At 32.9% G+C, this 22,060-nt stretch overlaps 1 protein-coding gene across 3 annotated transcripts in view; it reads right to left on the minus strand.

Moving 5' to 3' along the window:
* The window catches only part of LOC118198574 (Kv channel-interacting protein 4-like), a 247,878-nt gene that overhangs the window by 108,139 nt on the left and 117,679 nt on the right, over positions 1-22,060 (minus strand). Inside the window, exon 1 of one of the 3 annotated variants that reach the window (XM_085808394.1) lies at positions 11,125-12,525. The exons of the other annotated variants lie outside the window; for them this stretch is intronic. Within the exon in view, the coding sequence (XP_085664520.1) occupies positions 11,125-11,302 (178 nt within the window). The 5' untranslated portion in view covers positions 11,303-12,525. Of the gene's footprint in view, positions 1-11,124; positions 12,526-22,060 lie in introns of those variants that run through there. 3 annotated transcript variants of the gene reach the window in all.

The following is a 22,060-nucleotide window of genomic DNA, read 5'->3' on the forward strand; positions in this document are numbered from 1 at the left end:
TTAATTTAGTTCATTTTAACTCACTCAAATTTTAATTTAGCATTTGAGAAAATATATGACTGCAGATAAATTTATACAAAGTTTACTGGGCAATAATAGACTTCAGATTTGAAGAGGAAAATTGTTTATTAGAATCGAAAATTTGAAATCAGTACCTGAATTGCTGCATAAACTTTTACATAGAAAAAGTACTAATTTTCCTGTAGCTCATGTACAGTGTTAAGAAAAAGGGGGGGGGCAGTTCTATGTTTCTTGTTCTACTGGGCAGATTGGCGAAATTCAACTTGCGCTTTTTATGTCTCGAAAGCTCGACTTAAGCGGTAACATTGTTCTAGTATAGGTATTTTGACACAAAATATGATTTTTTCTGAAATGACATGCCAATAGTTTTCCATATTTCGATTCTTCTACTCAAATTATGCCAAACTGCCAACTTTTGTATAAACTGGATGAGCAGTTTTTAAAAAATTAGCTCTCCAAATTTTAGCTCCTCAATGTTAATTGCATTTGATATATATTTATTACTATCGCTTTTTTTTATTAAATTTACTTGATTCCTTCGTCCAGAATTCGAAATTTAGGTTCATTCGTCCATTTGTTATGATTTGTTTTTTAAATTTGTATTTTTAAATAATTTTTATAAATGTTTAAAAAATTTTTGCCTTATAACCTATAAAAGTTTTACAATCAAATTAACATAGATGTATTTCTAAGCACACCTGCAAAAAAACTTGAATAAAACTTTTTATTTAAGATTTCCTAGGATATACGTGATATACATACTGGCGCATTTTGAAATTTGGCATATTTGTTATAAGCGATAATAACGCCAAATGTGGTTTGCGCACTTTGTTAAAAATATTTGAAATAGTGAACGATGACTTTTTTCCGCTCGTTTACAATGCAAAAAGGAAAGGAATTTTTTTTCCAATGGCAGATTATGAACAATTACAAACGTAACCCCGTCCATTAATCTATACAAGGCCGCATGTGGTGGTCTCTTTATTATGGAGGCACCTAATTAGGTGGGTCACCATCGCCTTTCCTATGAAGGGACGGACAGTTACAACCATGCCTTCTCCGGGATTCGAAACCCAGGCCCTTCGTCATCGTAGTCAGCTTCCCTGACCACTATACCGACTAGGCGGCAGGAAAGGAAAATAGATTGCTATAAATTAAGATGTTCGCCAAGTGAATTATTTTTGGCGCAAACTGAAAAAAAATGAACCGAGATAAATTTTTGAATTTCTCCGTAAATTTCGCACCAAATTTTACAATTTGAATTTCTTCAATCGGCCCTGTAGAACGGGAGATACAGAACTGTCCCATTTTTCTTTTGCGCAGTTTACATTTCGTGCAAATTAACTAGCAATCGCAATTAGTTAAAATAGTTACCAAACTATGAACGATAGAAGTTAACGATGACCTCATTGAAGCATGTTAACCTTTTGAGGCCGGGGCTTTGGTAGCAGTAAAAGCTACCAAAGGACGAGGAATCTTGAACGGAATACTTTCCACCCTTTAAGAAATCACCTCCTATTTGCAACAAAGATTCTTGTGTGCAGTTTAATGGAATCTCAGAGGGGTACATCTATGTCGCAAAAGGAAGACCTTTGAAAGATATAAGTAGTTAAAACCCCATGGACGTCAAATTTGACATTTCACCCCGCTTTTCAGCCTGGAAGATGGGGGAAAAAGACATGGCCACTAAAGTGGACAACTCCGTCTTTTCAAAGAGAGAACTCTATGGCCACTATAATGGCCATTCGTCTTCAAAAGGTTAAGCAAGAGTTTGTGAAGTTATATGAAAATTAAAATGCTATAATAATAAATTGAAGGAAATAAATTTCGTCATCCTTAAGATGCTTAAGCGCATATAAATGCTGCTAAGGAAGAAATCTAATTTGCATAAGTCTTGAAGTTTCGAAACACATAAAATACTGAAAGTCTTGAATTTTCTAAAACAATAGAAATAAAAAATTATTCTGAGCATGTAATTTGATTTATTAACGTAAGTCATGTTAATCAGGAAAGTATATGAGTACCACAGAAGAGCACATTTAATACACATTATTACATGCTGAATTTCTCAAAGATGCATAATTTTAACCAACTTAAAAATATCACCAATAAACATTTCTGCTCATAAGATTCAATTATACTGACGAAAATGCATACTGGAAGCGTTGTGGCATTATAATTGAGTTTTACTATCAGTTGAACTATTATTGAGATTTTAATTGAGTTAACTACTTTATAATTGGTACAAATATTTAAGTTAAATTCACATCTTTCCTATATGCCTCATTTCATCATCGACTCGCGCATTCTAGGGAATTATACAGATCTGAGAGGCAAGCAGTTTAGTATACAGGGAAAGAGTTCATAACCATAAGAGCATCTGGGTTTACGTTGGAGGTACTCCCATACCCTCTTGACTCTTGGCGAAAAGCAGCTGCTTGAGAAGGAATCACGAGGAATAGTCTTAAGCCTGGCTGGCTGAGAAAGAATAGTCTTAAGCCTGGCTTTATTGGTAAGTCTAGACTTGAGCTAGCTTATAGTTGCCGACCAGTAGCTTGTAGCCTTACTTATAAAACTACTGACTCAGACGAAGTGTAAAAATAACCCTGTATTAATTCAAACTAGTTAACAGAAGGGCACGGACTTCATGCCTTACAAAAAAAAAAAAAAAAAAAAAAAAAAAAAAAGTCAAACCTGAAATAAATAGTGCAAGATCACACTTAATTTACGCCTAAGAGGTGGACTCACGGGAATCTAACCGGCGTGACACTAATCTGATAAGGCCAAGAGGCTTACTAGCGTGACCGCGAAATAACAACGAAACGTGCGCTTGGCTAGCGAAACACGCTCTGAATAAACTGAGATATTCACACGTAACATTATAACGTATAAGCACTTATCTTAACTTTACATTTACATCCTGGCGAGAGAATGTGAGGGAAAGTTGAGAAGTCTAGAATAGGTATCAAACATAAAATAAATTTTTTATGTAAAATAAGCAAAACCGTACAAGAGTTAAACATGAAATAGTTAATAAAGGAAATAACACCAATACAACTGTTAAAATGTGACAAAAATTAAATCAATAAAATGTTAGCTTCGAGTTTTGTTTATTTGATACTCAGCAATTCGTACTATCTAAGTCTCTTTATAATAGATATGTATATTTTTCGTCATTTTTCGTTAAGTACACAGCTTTATTTAAGTAATAATTCACTTTCAAGAGTTATAGTTTTAACTATGTGTTAAGTTTCTGTTGACTACAGTGTTCATTGATTCACAATAAAAACAAGGTTTTTGATAATTTGTTTTTAAGGGGTATCAGAAACCCCTATACCGACAATGTTAAATTGGCCATTTTCGATGTACCTTTTCTCAAAATCTGCTGTAGATACAAGCTTGAATTTTTTTCTGTAATTAAAGTATACCTATCTGATTATACTGAAATGAGCTTTTGAAACATTTTAAATTTTAGAGTAAATTACAGGATACTTTGTTAGGCATAGTAAAATTTAGCACTTTTGTCACACAAAAAAAATTTAAAAAAATATTTTTTCTAAGTTTATTACGAAAAGCTCATTTCAGTAAATATGAGGGAACCTAATAAATAAGCCATAAAAAGTTTAGATACCTGTGAGCAGTAGTTCCTGAGAAAAGGTACATCGAGTATAAAAAAAATCACGTTTGGAGAAAAACGCGTTTTTATGTAAAAATCCTTACTGATCAAAGCAGTAGATGACAAATTAAAACTAGATTTTTTTACAGTTCTAATTTTCATAGAGATTAAAGAATGGTATTTTTAGAAAGATAAAAGTGTAGAGAATTTGAAAATGCAAAAATCCGAAATCACAATTTTTTTGAAGATTTTGTGGTTCCAATTCCCCTTAAACAGATGCAAAATTATAATTATCTACTTTAACACCATTTGCAAAGGAGATGTTCAACATAAAAATTTACTCAGTGCCTGTGAAGCAGTAACAGCTGTATGACGCGTTCAATGTATATATGATTATTAGTTAAATTATAGTACAGGAAGTATAGCATAAAGAAAAATAAATAAAGGCTTCTTTATGAATGAAGGTTAGTTTGCTTGACTTTGTACATCTTTCCCATATAAGTATTGATGTAGTACAAAACCGCACAATTTTAAGACTAGTTCTGCCGGATTCAGATTGAAGCTCCAGTCTGAGACTTAATTATTAGAAAAGATTAATAGCAGTTTTTAATTACTTCTAGTTAAATACTATAAAATTTAATTAATATCGGATATTAACGAAAGATCAAATTAATGTTGTTTATATGAAGCGCAAGGTAAAGATTTGAAAAATTTAAAATTAAATTAACACTGAATGAAGTCCTGTTCATTCTAATATGTAAAGTGCAACAGTACATACTCTTCAATGTAAATACAAAAAAGATCGCAAATTCTAGCTTAACTTACGCAATGTACAATATCTGTCAGAGCTTCACTCCGATTCTGTCTAGAATCATTACGTCTCATCGTCTCCTCAGGGACGGAGTATTTTTGAATAGTTTGTTATGTCAAGAAACATTTTCTTCAGAATTAACTGGTTCGATGGCTGCTACTGTACTCTTTACTCGCAGACTGGGGTAGTTAATCATAGTTCCCAAGCACTTAATCTGCCATCTGCTGAACATTCTCGATCCAGCTTCTTTTTAATTTGCCTTCAGGGTTATGTAAACATCGAGGGTATTCAAGATTAGTTTTATAGAAGTTCGATAAGCTTTCGCAGGTTCATCAAAGTGCTTTATCTGATAACACGCTATTCTAATTTAGAAAAATTCGCGATCACACTTTTAAGTGGTGAATAGGAGTTTAAACTGAATGAGTATCAAGTTTTCCATTGCTATTTTTCACTATGATGCATAATCTTGTACTGAGTTATTTTGATATATATACTTTCTGATAGGAATACTCGTATTAATTTTTTATGATTATGCATACAGTATAAGCTATTTCTCCCGCCTTCTTAGCGTGCCTTCCTGCTGCAGTGGTTTGCCCGCTGGGCACGTATTCCAGAGGTCCGTGGTTCGATTTCCAGCGACGGCGTTGCTCATTTTTCAAGTCTCCTGCTTCCAAAAAATACCTAATGTCTCTACAGTGGCACCCGAACTAAAAGAGTGGAGGATGATGATTCTCCAGACCCAGGATTTGGCGATTGGGTCCCCTAAAAACCCCAGTCGCCCTTTAAAATGAGGAAGTATATAAGGTATTTCTCCCGCCTTCTTAGCGTGTCTTCGTGGCGTAGTGGTCTGCACGCTGGGTGCGTATTCCAGAAGTCCGTGGTTCGATTCCCCTGCGAGGGCGTTGCTCATTTTTCAAGTCTGCTTCCAAAAATTACGTAATGTCTTTACAATATTGCTAAATTAAATGCATCTCTGTTTAATCTAACCATTACTTATGAGCCGTAGAAAGGAAACATTTGTACTAGAATCTATTCGGTTTTTGGAGCTGGCAACCTGAAAAATCAACAACATCCGCGTTGATAATCGCACGGAAATTTAAGATTGTTACCTGGAGCACTAATTTCTAAACCACAAGAAACGGACGGGAGGAATACCTTTATTCATTGGAAGGTTAATCTGATATTTCCTTTTGTTTACTTCTCAATGATGCATTCGCTTTCATAAAAAAAAAGGGCAAAAGCATCCTGTGCATGTGCAGTTTATATTCCTTATTACAGAAATTACTAAACATAGTAATGCATCTATTATTTGCATTTAAAAGAAGGTTTCGGACTAATATTCAGTGTTCAGAAAGCTCTAACATTTTATTTTGAGGGTAGAAATTGCCCTCCTGAAACTCTAGACATTTTAATCATATTACACACATGATACTCATTAAGCATACTAGTCGCATTACATACTCATGTCATGTTAAAAAAATATTCTTATAAAGTTGATGAGTAATATCGTAACATGAATGTAGAAGACTTTGCCTCATTCCGCTTCGACCGCTCATTAATCCTGAGCTTACAGAAAATGTTAGAGCATTTTAACTGGATGGTTTAAATTACATTTACTGCGGTTTTTAAGCGCTTGATGACTATTCATTCAGTTATTATCACGTAGATAAGCCTTTTCGTTTTTATGCTTTTATCAGCAAATGAAATCAAACAATACATTAGTACTTCGTGCAGTAGTCAGCAAAGTAAAAATAATTAGGAGGCATTTCTGATGTTTTCAAAGGTTTTCACAGCTGTATAGAATGTGGTAATTATACCAAAGTTGAAAAGCATGCAAATACTCAGCACTCGCGATAGAAAGAGAATCTCTGCCGCCTAACCGGTATAGTGGTTAGCGTCGGTGCCGAAGGTTCCGGATTCGAATCCCGGAGAAGGCGTGGATGTTTGTATAGTGTCTGTGCGGCATGGCGGCACTCTAAATATGTGGCAAGCCAAAAGTCCTCTAGTGTGGTTTGGTGGAGGGGGAGAGGGGCGGGAAACCTTCGGACCCGTCCGTTCATCAAAATTGGGGGGGGGGCGGAACTGAGCTAAATCGCATTGTCACCTGTAAGGTGCTGAAGGCTGTTGCCAACGGCAGGCGTATCTTGCGCTCCTTACCACGAGGAATTCCCCGCGCTTGGGCTGATGTTACTGTCAGGCAAGTGAGCACAAGTAACAATAACAACAACAGAGAATCTCTAAACCTTTTAACCAATGTTCAAGTTTATAGTTTAATACCTACTTAAGCAGAAGTGAATTTCTTGCTGAACTTTGGAATTCGTTTTCATTATTTACAATACATTTTAGATAGGCCAAAATTCTGGATTTTATTCACTAAGGGTGAATACTCGAAATACTGATGTATAGAATGCCTTTTGCAGAAAATTTTCTGAGACGACCAGGTTCTTATTTACATGAGTAATGAAAGAAAAACCTCAAAATATTCTACATAATTACATTTATTTAACTCTTCCCCCTGGGCTAGAAAGGGGTACCCGTTGCTGTACGATATCGCCAGCTAAAAGTTTGCTTAGTAGGTGGGTTAGTAGAAAATTTTCGACCAAAACTGCAGGAAAATGGAAAGCTTCGAATTAAATGCTTAGATGCATATAAACATTAAAAGGGGCTGAATCAACATACTGACTATCGACTACTACATTCTAAGAATAATAATTTTCTTTGTTATTTAACTAATTAATCCATCTCTCTCATTAACAGATCATATTTATCAAAGTTCATGCCTTCGTGGTGTTATTTAAATCATACTTGACTATCAGTGTTCACTCATTTTATCATAAATGACTTCAGAAGATTAATCATCTTTAGGAATTCAATTTTCACAGTAGTTTTAGTAACCTAATACCCAATCGTAGATAATTTCTGAGCTGACGATTTAGCAGGGATTCTCAACCGGTGGTACGGAAGAGAAATATAGGGGTATACAAAGAAGCAAAATATTTTAAACTATTATATTCAAAAATTTAAACCCCAACATCCTAATTGAGGTTTTTTCTCTAACATTCGTAAATTTATGCGATCTGAGCTCAAGAGTGGTGGTGGTGGTAGTAGTAATCTAGTGGTGGCACTAAAGGTTTTCTACTTTTGTTTAGATGGTACGCGTTAGTCAAAAGGTTTAGAAATGCTGATTTAGACTAAGCGGAAATGAGCGGACGCATCAAAATAAAGGTTAATCACTAAGTCATTCCAACAAGTTCTCATTTCTGAAACTTGAAAATAAAACCTCTTTTGACACTAAATTAGTTTACGAATTTTTTTCTCAGAAAGGTGGAAATCAGGAAAGTAAACAGTTTAAACTATCAGTAAAATTAAACATCTTTCACATTTATAAGATAAATTTCGTTAAATCTGATTGTAGGTTATATGGTTACATGCCATATTTTTATCTTTTACAAAATCTCAAGCCCACGTTTTTTTCTCAGGAGATATTTAAAGTCATTTATACTATTATTTCATGAAATAAATTAGTTTAAGAACTATTTTCTCGGAAAAGTGGAAATCAGGAAAGTAAACAGTTTAAACTATCAGTAAAGGTAACATCTTTTACATTTATAAGATAAATTTCGTTAAATCAGATTACAGGTTATATGGTTACATGCCATATTTTTATCTTTTACAAAATCTTAAGCCCGCCTTTTTTTCTCAGAAGATATTTAAAGTCATTTATACTATTATTTTATGAAATAAATTAATTTTTAACTTTTGCTCACTTTTTGGTTAAGAATAAAAGTATGCGTAATAATCGATAAATATAGTACCCGGAATATAACGATGTAATTCGTCTCTTATGAGTAGAGTAGTTAGCGATGGTGATTGCCGCATCGATGGACTCAGAATCAAATCCCGGAAGCAGGTATGAATGTTTGTATATGTCTAGTGTCTACGCGGATTGGAGACACATTTCGATTGTAAGGAAAAGTCATCCAAAATCCAGATTTCGTTTTACCGTTGTTTGCTAAGCAAGTTTGAAAGACGGCAAATAGGCTTGACTGCATGAATGTTTCGTGGTTTTCTATATTGCAATGCAAGTGCGAGCCAGTTTCGTTTAGAAGTCTTCCATGAAGGCATCTTTCTCATACATAGATAGCCTTCGAGTGTTTTACCGTATTCTTTTAAATAAAAAACAAGTCTTTCTTTACTATGACTGTGTAAAAGATTAAAATAGTGTATTTGAAATTAGCTTCAGGATATACACTGATAGTGCACTGTTAAGATTTCCCTTCTAATCTTGTTATACGATAAGCGCTAGAGCTTTAAGAACTCAGGATGGATGCTAGAACATTCAGTACGGAAAAATAATAATATAATGCTCATATTTATTCTTAAATATCATATTTAAAATATGTGTCATATTTAAGATATATAGCATATTTAAAATATTTATCTGAAATATGTATCATAAATATTCTCTCAGGATGGATGCTAGAACATTCAGCACGGAAAAATAATCTAATAATGCTCATATCTATTCTTAAACATCATATTTAAAATATATATAATATTTAAAATATATAGCATATTTAAAATGTATATCATATTTAAAATATATATCATATTTAAAATATATATCTTATTTAAAATATAAATCTTAAATATATATCATATTTATTCTTAAATTATATTAAAGGCCTGATTTTTATTTACATTTTAAAAATTTTCATCAGTAACTAAAAATTAGGTAAACGTTCAAGTTCTTCATTTAAATATTTTCTTTGCGACCTAATACAACAGAGAACTTACCAGACGTAAAATAGTTTACATTCGATGTCTCAGAAAATGAAATTGTTACAGCTATATGTAATGAACATTTTGTTCATTTAAAGAATAAGTCAAGAGGGAATTTGAAAGAAGTTATATAATGGGTAATAATTAAGTATATTTACAGGACGTTTTAAATTCTTTGATGAAACATTTATCACAAAAGTTACGTTTTTTACATATGCAATAGCACGATCACACGATATAATTCTTACCGTATAAAATTCATTTGTGAACTGCTAACACATTAACGGTTGAATAATGTGAGATTGCTCTGGCGTATGTAATTCTACTCTCGGCTAAAGCTCCTGTTGTTTAAACTTGATTTCCTCGTTCTCATTTGAAGCCAATGGTGATATATACAAATATGCGCAATTTCCTTTAAAGGATTTATTTGATTGATTTACTTTCCAATAGAAGGATACTTGATAAGTTAAATTTCAGTGAGGATTACACTGATTGGTTCCTCGCGACATTTCTCCACGTGATACTTCAGTGCTTGAGAACGAGCAAGAAACTCGGGAAAAGTTTTGGCAGGACTAAGTATTCTCTTCGCATCCTGAGTAACTAAACTTTGTGACACACAACTTTTATTCCAGGTACTTCTGGCGTGTAAAAGGGAGTAAAGCAGAAGAATTTAAGTGAAAATAGTTTGATTGGTAAATTGTAAATATCACATTTTGTTGTACATACTAGTTTAATTAAAATAATTCCAGATACTTTTCATTAAATGATCATGTTTTTATCATACAAACATTACATTGTACCTCCAATTCTCATTAAAAGCTTACGCATATGTCAATAGAATAGTAAACCAAACATTAAAAACTGAAGTCCTTGGATATTATAATGAGAGACTTTTAATTATGAACATAGGTGTTTTCTTTATTGTAAGTTTTTTACCGTTTCTGTTTCAAACATTCCGCTGTCGAAAGTAATAAATGTTTTAACGCGTTTAGGATTGATGCACTTACAGTACTGAAACTTGAAGAATGATGATAAAAAAAGCAAAATTCTAAATGTGAAACGCAGTTTCAGAATCTATAGTCGAAATCCTGTTTAAAGTCAAAATTATTTCATTAAAATGAATCTTCTACTATATACTATTTTTTATCTTAGAAATATAAACATCTAATTGCATTAAATGCTGAGAACAAGAAATAGTATTCCTTTTAGGTTCTAGTAGGGAATAATTTGAATTTTTCTAAATTCTCTCGAATGTATTAATTGAAAAATAACGAAAAGAGAACGAAGTAAATGGGTAAAAAATACTGCAATATATATTAAAATTACTATGCGTGTCACATACTTTTATAATTAATTCCAAAGATTTATCTGAAATAACAAAATATGTGTTTACAATAAGTTACTGTTACAGTACATGTTTTAATTAAGTTAACTCATAAATGAAAATATCTTGTCATTTATAAGCATGTTAGCTCAAAATCTAGAAAAGAAGAAATCGTAGTTTAAATCATAATTAAACTATATTTTACTTAAATTCTTTTACAGAAAGATCAAACTAATTTTTGTTGGGTTGTGAAAAAAATCAGACTAAAAACATTAGCGCGATTTCAGGTATAAAATGACTCTCTAATGTTGAAAATGGTTTTGATTTAAATTAGCAAACATTATTGCAATAAACGGAAAATTTTTTATCTTGCTAGGCTAAAAACTTTCTGAAACTACCCTCAAGAACAAATCATAAACATTTTGATTAAGCTAATCAAAATTAAACTACGTATATAAGATATTATACAATACATACGTAAGGTATTGTACAATACGTACGTAAGGTGCTATACAATACTTTACGTAAGGTATCATACAGTTTTACAGAAAAAGTCAATTCTAATCTTACCATTAGATTCTGTGATTCCGTACCACGCATCTCTGATAAAAGCAAAGAATCTCTGGAAAAAGGGCTTTGGAGTTTTCTTTGAGGAGGAGTAGGAAGGTTGTTCAGTGGATTGAGTGCTAAAAGATTTCGCTTTTATTCGGGTGCGAGCCCCTGAGTGTGATGACACCATGCCATACATTTCTCTTTGTTGATGTACAGATCAGTTCAACTGATATCGGAGAGTACTTTGCGAAATAATAACATCGATATGAAGTAAATGACAGGGATATGCTCGTAGAAAAGGCTTAATAGAAGAAGTTTTGAAGACAGATATAAGTCGATAATGCATCCTCAAATATTTGATAAAAGGTAAAAACGACAATGTCTTCTGTTAAATAGGGAATGAACCTTACACTGAAAGCCAAAGGCAAAAAACATATTTCTTTTTTACTTTGATAGAAATTATTTTTTCAAATATATGTTGCAGTTTATTCTTGCTTCCAAACATGTGCGATCTTCTGTAACGAGTGTTTGTCCGTAAAGTATTGAATTTGGGAAACTATTCCTGTTGTCAACAATACTAAATTAAAAACCGTTATTTAAATGTTTCGTTAGTCAAGTGATAGTCTGATGCGAAATAGTCTCTTCAGGATGTTGTTGAATCCAATTATAGGCACGGAAGAAAGCTCATAAAATAATGATGTCCTAAAGTTAAAATTATCACAGAAAATCTGAAAAATGAATTAAAAAAATCATTCATTCTTCTAATTATTATCTTCATTTCAAGATTAAATTAAACCGAGTGTTGTGCCAGTTATATTTCTGCAAAGGTAAATCCTAACAAAATCTCAAATATCACAGATATGTTTGGACAAGAGATATGCGATGAAATACTGTTCGAATGAACTGTGGTCAACATTTTTCATAATCCATACTTCCTAATTTTCTGTCTGAGATAGATAAAAATATATCTTCGTTTTCTCATAAGACATTAAAAGTGGAAACTTCGTACGGGTTAAAGATATTTATAAATACGGCAAGATATTGATAATAAGTGAGGATTCTTCATTGTCCACTTTGGCTCTTCATTCGTTTGCCGAATGTTCAAACATTGCATTCTTTGAAATTGGTATAGGGTAAGTATGCGATGTAACATCGGGGTAAGCTCGACAATAGGGGTAATACGCTTCCAAATATTCTTCCAATGGGGCCATTAGACTCCGGAAAGTGTCACGATGATGACAGGAGTGCCGCGAATTGGAAGACAGCTCTCTTCAAGTGATCTGATCATGACGGGTGATCATATGTCTGATCGCTGTCGCATATCGGAGTTGGAGCGACATTCAATTGTGGCTAGGCTTAACGGAAATTTTGAGAGAAGGGATGAAAAGGGACCGGACAGGGAAGATGCAGGGATGCTGTAGCCTGTTGCGCCCTCCGCTTTACTGCGAAGGCAAACCAGGATCCTTTTCTCCGGAATTTCACAGAGGGCGCTCTTTCGCATCTCCTGCAGCTGCATCCTGCCGAAGCCTCTTCCTCATCTATGGGACAGTCGCCTGAATAACACCGGTGATCGAATCTCTCCAGGACACCCCTGTCCCGAAGCGGCTGTCAGATTCCGAATAAAGTTTTAATAACTCACTTACGCATATGGCAAGAGGACGGTCCGGGCGGTAGAACTTCGTTTTCTTTATGAAAGATGCATGCCCTGAACTGAAATCGCTTTCCCCGGGGAACTTCTAAGTAAAAAAAAATACCACCTTTTTCTCTAAGATGTTCGTTCTCAAAAGTGCATATAAGTTACCAAATTAGGAAATGAAGTTATTGAAATTAGCAAAAAACGATTTCTAGACATTTTGGCAGTATAATAAAAATAAATTCACTATTTCTCTTGTGTTAATTGAAAATTATGATCTAGAAGTCTTAATTTGTAACTAATAAAAGTAGAAAGAAAAAGTGATGGATAAATAAATAAGTTCTATAGAACACAAGTTACCCTAATTATAATAAAACTGCATTAATCTGATATGTGAAAGTACTACTAAGGGTTTTGTTTTTTACACACAGACAATTTTAAAGCATTCATAAATCGTGCACTCAGGTTTTAGCTATTTTCTTATCGCCCTCAAGTCCTTTTATGTAGAATATTTTAATACTTTATTCTGATACACTGTATGATCTTAATAAATCATGATGAAAAAATTGATCCAGTAATGCAAGTTTAAATCGGATTTAAAAGAAACTGGATACATTGATCATGAGTCAATTTGATCTTGAAATTATAAATATGCACCTACAAAGAAAATAAAGACCGTTTGTTAACCCGTATAATAAATATAGTCATTTTTTAAATTCTAATAAATTCATACGTACATCATTATACTTAAATAAGGCCTTAATAATACTTATCTTGTCTTAATAATACTAATAATACTAGCATATAAGAAAAAATAATGCCTTAATAATACTAGCATATGAGATCTTCTAGTTTTATCTATGTTTCGTATTCACTAGCTATCTTCAAGCAGAATGTCTTAGGTATTAAGACAGTTAGTTAAAAAAGAACTTTTAACAGATGCACCAGGGTTTTGTAGTGAACTGAATATTGAAGAAAGAAATATTAAGTCAAGAGAAGAATTTTGACGATAACAAGAAATTAGTTGATTTGACTACGGACATAGAGGTAAAAGATTTCATTTTACGAAAGAAAATTGTCCATTTCCAGAAGGCCAACATAATTCTCATATGTTACTGATACAGAGCCAGCATCATTAAAGGAACTATTTAAGCTATTAAATGTTCATTGGAATAAGTATTACATTTTATGTGTTTACATGAAATTAATACGAATTACAACTAATGCTGAAATAAATGCGTAGAATTAGAAAAAAATATTTAACATTCAGAGATATAAATGGTACGTATATACGTAAATGAAGAAACAACCGCATGCAAAAATAATTTACATATGAATTAAAATCCTGGAAATAAATTCCCAATAAATTTTATTTTTGAAGAATGGTTACAGACGCTGAATACTGGTTATATTCGATTTCTACAGAATGGACTCACCGCTTGAAGATTCTTTGTTTTTACAGTTGGAAACCAGCTGTTTCTTTAGAAAATTCTCCACGATGGTATCCTTTGCATGGAACATAGTTCATGGGTTCTGTACTATATATTCAGTTAACCAAACAATGTAAAAGAGTACGTTAATTACTTCTGTTAGTATGACAACCTCCCGGAACTCATTCTCGTTATTAAAACTGGCAAGAAAAATGTATTTACGGATAAGCAGTGTACCAAAAGCGATTTGTTTATTTGACATTATTATCTGTAGTAAAGAAATGTGAAAAATTAAACGTTCCTATGATTAATCAGAAAAGAGAAAGAATTAGCAACGAGAGTCGGAATTTTATGTGCAATGTGTAAAATCGGACAAACTGGGTTTTGAAAAACGTGGCCGCACTTTCTTCTTTGGCTGCTAAAGGGAAACTGCTATTAACTTCATTAAGTACCTTTTAAGCATGCTTCAACTTATTTTTGAATTTCTAATATTTCACAGAAAGAAATGAAGTATTTGAAGTTAAGTTTTTAGTTTTAAGTTTGTTTTAATCATTGATCTAAAAATTAGACTTCTATTTATGATGAAATATAGTTTTGGTTAGATATCTAAGTACTCTAGCGCCAGACCTACTCCTCCTAAACAAGATACAGACACTTGAATATCTATAGGAATGAATAAATTCTCAAAAATATATTGTTTCAAAACAGTTAAATAATAAGGCTTATAACGATGACTATCTGTAAAAGGAGATCACTGCTTACATTCATAAATATTAAAAACTGATAATATTTCAAATTATGTAAATCTGATTTTATCATATAATGCATCAAGAAGCTGTTTTGGATACCTGCCCATTTCACCCTATTTTGTAAAAGTGAAAGCACATTTATAAGAAAGGTAATAGTACTATGGACTCTGAATTATAAGTAGAAAGAATAGATTTTGTACTGCAGTAGGCTTCAATGGCGTTAATTTGAAATTATTTCGTAATAATTTCATTGAAGCTTACTGCAAAGTCATATCGTATTACATAATCATGAAGCCTGCTACAAAATGATAGTATATTACATGATCATGAAACCTCCTATATTATCTTAATTGCTTTGAAAATGAAACCGCTTTCAAATATTTTCCTCCACGTAACATACTACTTGCAACATGAATTTAAATTTAGAATTCTTGTAATCATAAACTCCTTAAACCTTTGAAACTCAAATTATCTACTTTCTTTTCAAACATGTACACAATTACTAATTTTACACATACTTGAAATTTACGAAGTTATTAATTTTATAGCTAAATTATTCATACATCTGTGGTGCGAAGTTACGAAGTGAGATTAGATTATGACTATATTATGTTTTGTGATTTCTGTTCTACCATTAGGGTTGCTTTGTTTAACAATTTAAATCATGGTCATTGGAAAGCTTAGAGACAGATTTAATTTGATGTAATTTCATGCACTTTTTATGGAATTTTAGATAAAAAGAATTCAGAGTGTTTTATTAAGAATTTAAATGAAAAAGGCAGTTTTCCAACATCAAAATTTCAGTGTATTACAGTTGATTCAAATGAGTGCCATGAACTCAGTTTGAAATATATTCTTTGATTAATTTCGACGGAGAAGTTGTTTGGTTAAGTAATTAAGGCAGAGTACAGAGGATTTTCTTAAAATGAACTGTTTAAATATCTACTTGCCAATTTTAGGAAAACTATGTAAATGAATTATGTTGTAAGGCATTTCTCCTGCCTTCTTAGAATGCCTTCCTAGTGTAATGGCTAGCACACTCGGCGCGCATTCGAGAGATCCGAGGTTTGAGTCCCAGCGAAGGCATTGCTCATTTTTCATGTCTCCTGCTTCACAAATACCTAATGTCTCTACAGTGTCAAGTAAACTATTCTCTGTCTATGGTACGAATCTAGTCTTGGAGGATTTTCTATGTTAAACGGGACCGTATTTATGCTATATCTGGTAGAACATCAATGTTTCCCTTCTGAGTACTCTCATACTTTAAGTGGTTAGTACGTTCAGCTATCAGTTTAAAGGCCCTTGTTTCGAATCCCGGCAAAAGTACCTTTCATGTTTCTTGTTTAAAAAGTATTTAATTATCTCCGCAATAAAAGGAAAGTTAAAAAAAAAAAGAAAATCCTACTAAACCAGCCTACTGAGCCAGTTGAGAGTATAATCGCAGATGAATTTATTGCCGCGTGTTTTTCAGCTTTAAATATTCAGTGCTGATATGTCGGAATGGGAAAAAACTAGAAAACTTCCATATGGATAGGCCGCTCTTCTTCTCAGAAGAACTCTGTAATCATCTCAGGTTAGGAGATAGATTTAGCTGCTCAGTATCTGGTGTGCCACACTAGCAGAATGAAAATTTTAATGCAGTATCATAAACTTAAAAAAAATGAAAAGAAGTGGATTGGATTATTATTCCATTAAGGCAAAACCCAAGAAAGATATCTGCCAAGAAAGATGTTAAATTTAAATTTACATTATGCCTCCTATTCGTGCAATAAGTTTAAAGATGGTATTAAATGTTTGTGATTTATTGCTTTTTAACTTGAACAAAATGAATTATGAAACGTAAAATTGTTAAATATTTTATTATATTTAACATTTTTAAAATTGTGATTTATGATTTCAATGAAATAATTGTCTAATGTATTTTTTAGTATTGCAAAATGACTTTATGATAACTACCTTTAAAATTGTGATATTCGACATTCAGAAAGGTGCCCGCTAAACAGGCTTTCCTTTGACTTACAAATAAAAATTACAGTTCCAATAAGTACAAACAGAAACAGCATTTTATTTAAACTTTGTCTGCCTTTTACGCTTAATACAAACTTTCGTGCGTATATTTATATAAAATGCCGTGAGTTTTATTTCCTATGACAGTCGTAACATCATTTGATACACCCAGAGATAAAAAAGAGCAGAGCAGCCGACATTAATACCAATGAGGACTCGCGACTATTTAATTCTGAGTTATTGTCAGCATTTTTTATGTTCAAATAATCATTGTGACAGTGAATATTTTCCGACTTTCGCGTTAAAAAAATGTTGGAAATGAAACTTCATATCTCCCGAAGACCAATCGATAGTTCACTCGGGGAGCTCGCTATCAGTTTTTCTACTTCGGATTGGATGGTATTTTATATTGTTCGGGATGAAAGGTGAAGGGGATGTGAGTATGTTAGGAACTATAGCTTGTGACAGCTGCCAGCCGGTTGATAATCATAACGACAAAACACAGGATTTATAGAACAATATATCGTTTCCGATGTTTATTCTTATTATTATTCGGGCACAGTTCAGGCTAATTTTCAAATCACTGATTTTGTTTTAATCATTAATATTTTGGAAAGGATTTGAAGAAATGAGGTTTTAGTCTTTAAAACATTGCATCATAATGCGCGTTCTTATTATATCCTTACATTGAGTTTTAAGTTTTAATATTTTACTCTCTACCTCTAAAGACTCTGAAGACTTATTTATAAAATGAAAATAAGAAACTCTAAATGAAAGTTTTGCGTCATGCATATTTTTCTTTAATATCCAGTATGCACATAAAACATGTTTTTAACCTTTATGCGAAAATTTCCATACACCAAATATACATGTATGGTTTAAAATTACGAATAGTTCAGGCAAAGAAATTTTAAAGAAGCATCGTCGCTTGCGATATTCTAAAGTATTGACAAATATAACATTTAATTACTTTGAAGTAGTGATAGAAGCACTTCAGAAGAACCTTCTAAGTTATGAGCAATCACTTGCTATCTGTCGCTTTGTATTATCGTTTATGTTCTAAGTAAATATTCCTATGGCAGACAAACAGAACTGTTGATTAAAATATAATTTCTCTGCTAAATATCACCTATTATGTCTCTAAATTTGTGAATACTATCCTAATTCGATAAGCAAATTTTCGAAATACTCTTCCTTCTACTTTCCGAATTATAAACGCTTAACCAATATATAGAAAGTGAAGAGGACTCATGTTTCAGAATAACATTTAGAAGTGTTAGGAATATTTATTTTTTTAGCCTTAGATGTACAAAAATTTTCTATTGTGCTAAAGAATGAGATAAATTTAGGAGGTGGACTCCCTTTTACGAGATCAAAGGAGTGATTTCTTTTCTTTTTATTTGTAGATAAATAGGTAATTATGAAAGCGCTGGTGACCGAAATGTTAACAGAAAGAACTTTTGATTCACTGCAAAAGAAATGGGGCCTTAAAATCCCATCTAAGGAAACTTAAGAACTCAAAAACCTACACCTTACATTAAACATAAAAATCTGAATAAAATCAGTTTGTTATTTCAGTTGCTGCAAATTAAAACCAGAAAATTAGTTAAATGTTCTGTTTTAAAATTTTTACTTAGAGAAATGTTTTACAGCTTTTGCTATGAGTCAGAGTTGCTTTGAATTTTACAGTAATTAGGATGTTTTGATTTGTAGAGTTTGAAACATTTTGTAGTATTTGTAGTACAAGAGTTGTAGTATTTTTAGAGTAATTTTATTAGGATTTTTAGAGTCATTAAGATGACGTGAAAAATGTGTAGTGCCGTCTTCGGAATTCGAGCTCCACACCTCCCCCGAATACGCGTCGAGTGTGCTTCCAGTTACATCACGAAAGTATACAGAGAGAAAGAAGAAAATACCTTACATACTTCCTGTTTTAAAGGGCCACTGGGGATGAAGGGATCCAATCGTCAAAACCTTTTGGTGATAAATTATCGGCCATTACCTTAAAAGGATCCTAAGTTTTACTAACGTTTATTTTATTTTAAAACTGTACCATCACTTCTTATTTTCTACTTACGGCCAGAATTAAATGCTTTAATTTGTTTATGCAAATTGTCTTGCTAACGCCCAAGTACTTAAGTTGTGGCTTTTTGCCAAGAGAGAGAGAAGGAGTTTTAGGAAGCAAGCCGCTTGCCACTGCAGTTTTACGAGTTTTCACTCGGTTGCTGGTTGCCTTTAAGGCCAGAGGTGATATTTGCAAACGTATTGTAATTTCAGCAGCTCAGCGTACTACATACGTACCCTTTTTAAATAAAGGCCAGTCTTAGTGCTAGGCATTTGTACACTAATTCAAAGTTAGCTTTTAGTTAGAGTTTAGTTAGTAGTTTTATATTCTTACGTTCAGACCACAAGTGGTTGGTCTCTGTATTCCGAAGTTCGGAAGTGCCTGTAAAGTATTGAAAATAAAGGGTTTCGTATACCCTTCCTGCTTGTGTTGTCTGTTATACAAAAATCTTGAACATAGCTTGAGTAAGCTCCCTGTTCTTATTCAGGGCATACCATGTTTCCAAAGCAAATCAAGAGAAACACAAGTCCTGACAACCTTTCAGTTCGAGCACCACTGTAGAGTCATTTAGAATTTTTCGATATCAGCAAACTGAAGAAATCCGCAGTTTTCTAGTCGAGATTCGAGCTCCGGAATTCCCAAATACGTGTCGAGTGCGTTTCCAGTTACACTACGAAGGTATGCGAAGAGGAGGAAGAAAATACCTTACAGAACTAATTTTAAATATTTTATTGTGGTACTTTTAACTTTCTCTTCTTCCTATATAGAGTTTGAATTCACTCCTCTAAGGTGCCTCAAAATCAAGCGCCATAGGGTTTTCTTGCGCGAATCCGTAAATAAATGAGGGTAATAATAATGAGGGTCTCCTTGACGCTTTGCGTATAACACTACAGTATAAGATTGAATTCCCTCCTATTTACTTAGATCGTTTTCCCTTTCAGCTGGAGAAACAGTTCAGCAGATGATGCTTCGTCCACCCACGCCCCTTGGAATGATTAGTAGAATGCATGGCATGTCCTCTCTCTGAAATGTTGTAACAGAATTAGAAACATTCTCTCCTCCTTCCAGATTTAGCCCTTTCCTATGCATTCAGATGCTTAAATTATTTGGAGATATTACTTTACACGAAGATAGTAGTAAATCGAATGTTGTAAAGCTCCAATACTGTAACTGTTTCTCTTTCATAAATACTTTTCGTGTGTTACCCGGATAACAATTTTAACAGCGATTTTTACTCTCTCTTGTTTTCTTTACAATACTTAACTCTAGACAGGTATATTACTATAATAAAGTACATAATATCAAGTAGTATGCGAGAAAACAGGAGATATATAACTGGACAAAGATAATGAACATAGTTTGGTTTCAGACTGAAACAAGCTAGCAGCATTATTTAATTATTTTAAAAGAATCAAATTTACAAGCAGTCTGAATGCAAAGCTTAAAAAGAGTAAAACCCTTGCTTTCATGGTTTCTAAGGATGCAGTGGTTTCATGGTTTCTAAGGATGCATTCAACTAGATTTCGGAAAGTTTTACGTTCGAGTTAGAGGTTTCCTGCTTGAAAAATTATATAGTCTGTACAAATTTACGTTAAGGATTCAGATAGTAAATATAACAATATCTATTAAAACTGAACTACAAACCAACACGAATAGTAAATTTAAAGTTGGGAACTCCTGAAATATACAGGCTGCCGATATACTGTGGTGATGAGCTAATATGTGCTGCTAAATGTTAAGCACTTCAATCAGCCATGATTTGCGGAAGCGGCGAATGTCAATCTCTCGAAGTGTAATTTGAGGCCTCTGCTCGGGGCAGCCTCCTTGTTGGTCAATGAATATGTATTTAGAACGTCTAACCAATTTTACTCTAGTTTTGAAACGTAAACATAAATTATTTTCGTGTTTAGAACATCTTTAATTTATTAAAAATTTACAGTTGATATTACTAAAATTTCTTTCAGCGTAATCTATAAATATATATATATATAGGGTCAATCCATAAGTTCGTGCGCATTAAGAGTATGCGGAGAATTCACTATAACGCATTTACTAAAACAATACAATTTTGAACCTGTTGAAACTTGTCATCGTTTGACTAACATATTATTCAGTTCATCATCAACTTTCGTAAATATCGAACGCTTTAGTACCCACAGATGATGAATATAGATAATCAGTACAAACGTGCTGTGCTACATTTTTTTATTTTCGTGTGGTGCATCTGCCAGGTTTTCAGCGATAAAAATTAATAGTGCACATGGGGGAACACACTATTAGTGTAAGGACTGCCCAGAAATGGTTTAAAAATTTGAAGTTAGAAAAAGCAGCATTGATGATGAACCCCGTTGAGGACGTTTTGAACTGTTAGAACCAAATCAAACGATTAATTCAGAAGTTTATAGTGAACAACTTTGCCGTATTTGCAGAATTGAGCAAAAAACGCCCACGATTGGTGAATATCAAGAAAGTGTTGTTTCATCATGATAACGCTAAACCGCAAACAGCTCAAACAACGCTGCAAAAAAATAATGACTTTAATTGGGAGCTTTTGCCACATCCTGCTTATTTTGCAGATATTACCCCAAGTGAGTTTCACTCATTTCGTGCCTTACAAAAAGTTTTTTACTGGAAAAAAAATTAAATTCTTAACAGGATGTACACAAAGAACTTTCAAGTTTTTTTTGCATCAAAACCAGTCTTTCTACAGCTATGGCATAAAAACGCTGCTTGTAAGGTGGCGGGACATTGTAGATAATGGAGGAAAATATATTATTGATTAAAATATTAACTTGTGTTTTTTTATATTATATAAAAATTTACCAAAAAACGCGCACGAATTTATGGACTAACTCAATATATAAAGTTCTTTTAGTATTAAAAACTGGTATTTCCGTTATAAAGACGAGTTTCAAATGTATAACTTTTTATAGTGAATTTTTGGTGTATTCATTTGACTCTGCGATATACCGACGAATGTTAAAATACAGTAATAGAAACTACACATATTATTAGAGTGATTTAACCTTGTGTACTGCTATTTACGGCTTTTGCTGTTTCGGCTGCAGAC

The sequence above is a fragment of the Stegodyphus dumicola genome, chromosome X1, assembly GCF_044657685.1.
Source record: "Stegodyphus dumicola isolate Sdum_Otavi_A_Nest chromosome X1, ASM4465768v1".
Lineage (NCBI taxonomy): Eukaryota > Metazoa > Arthropoda > Arachnida > Araneae > Eresidae > Stegodyphus > Stegodyphus dumicola.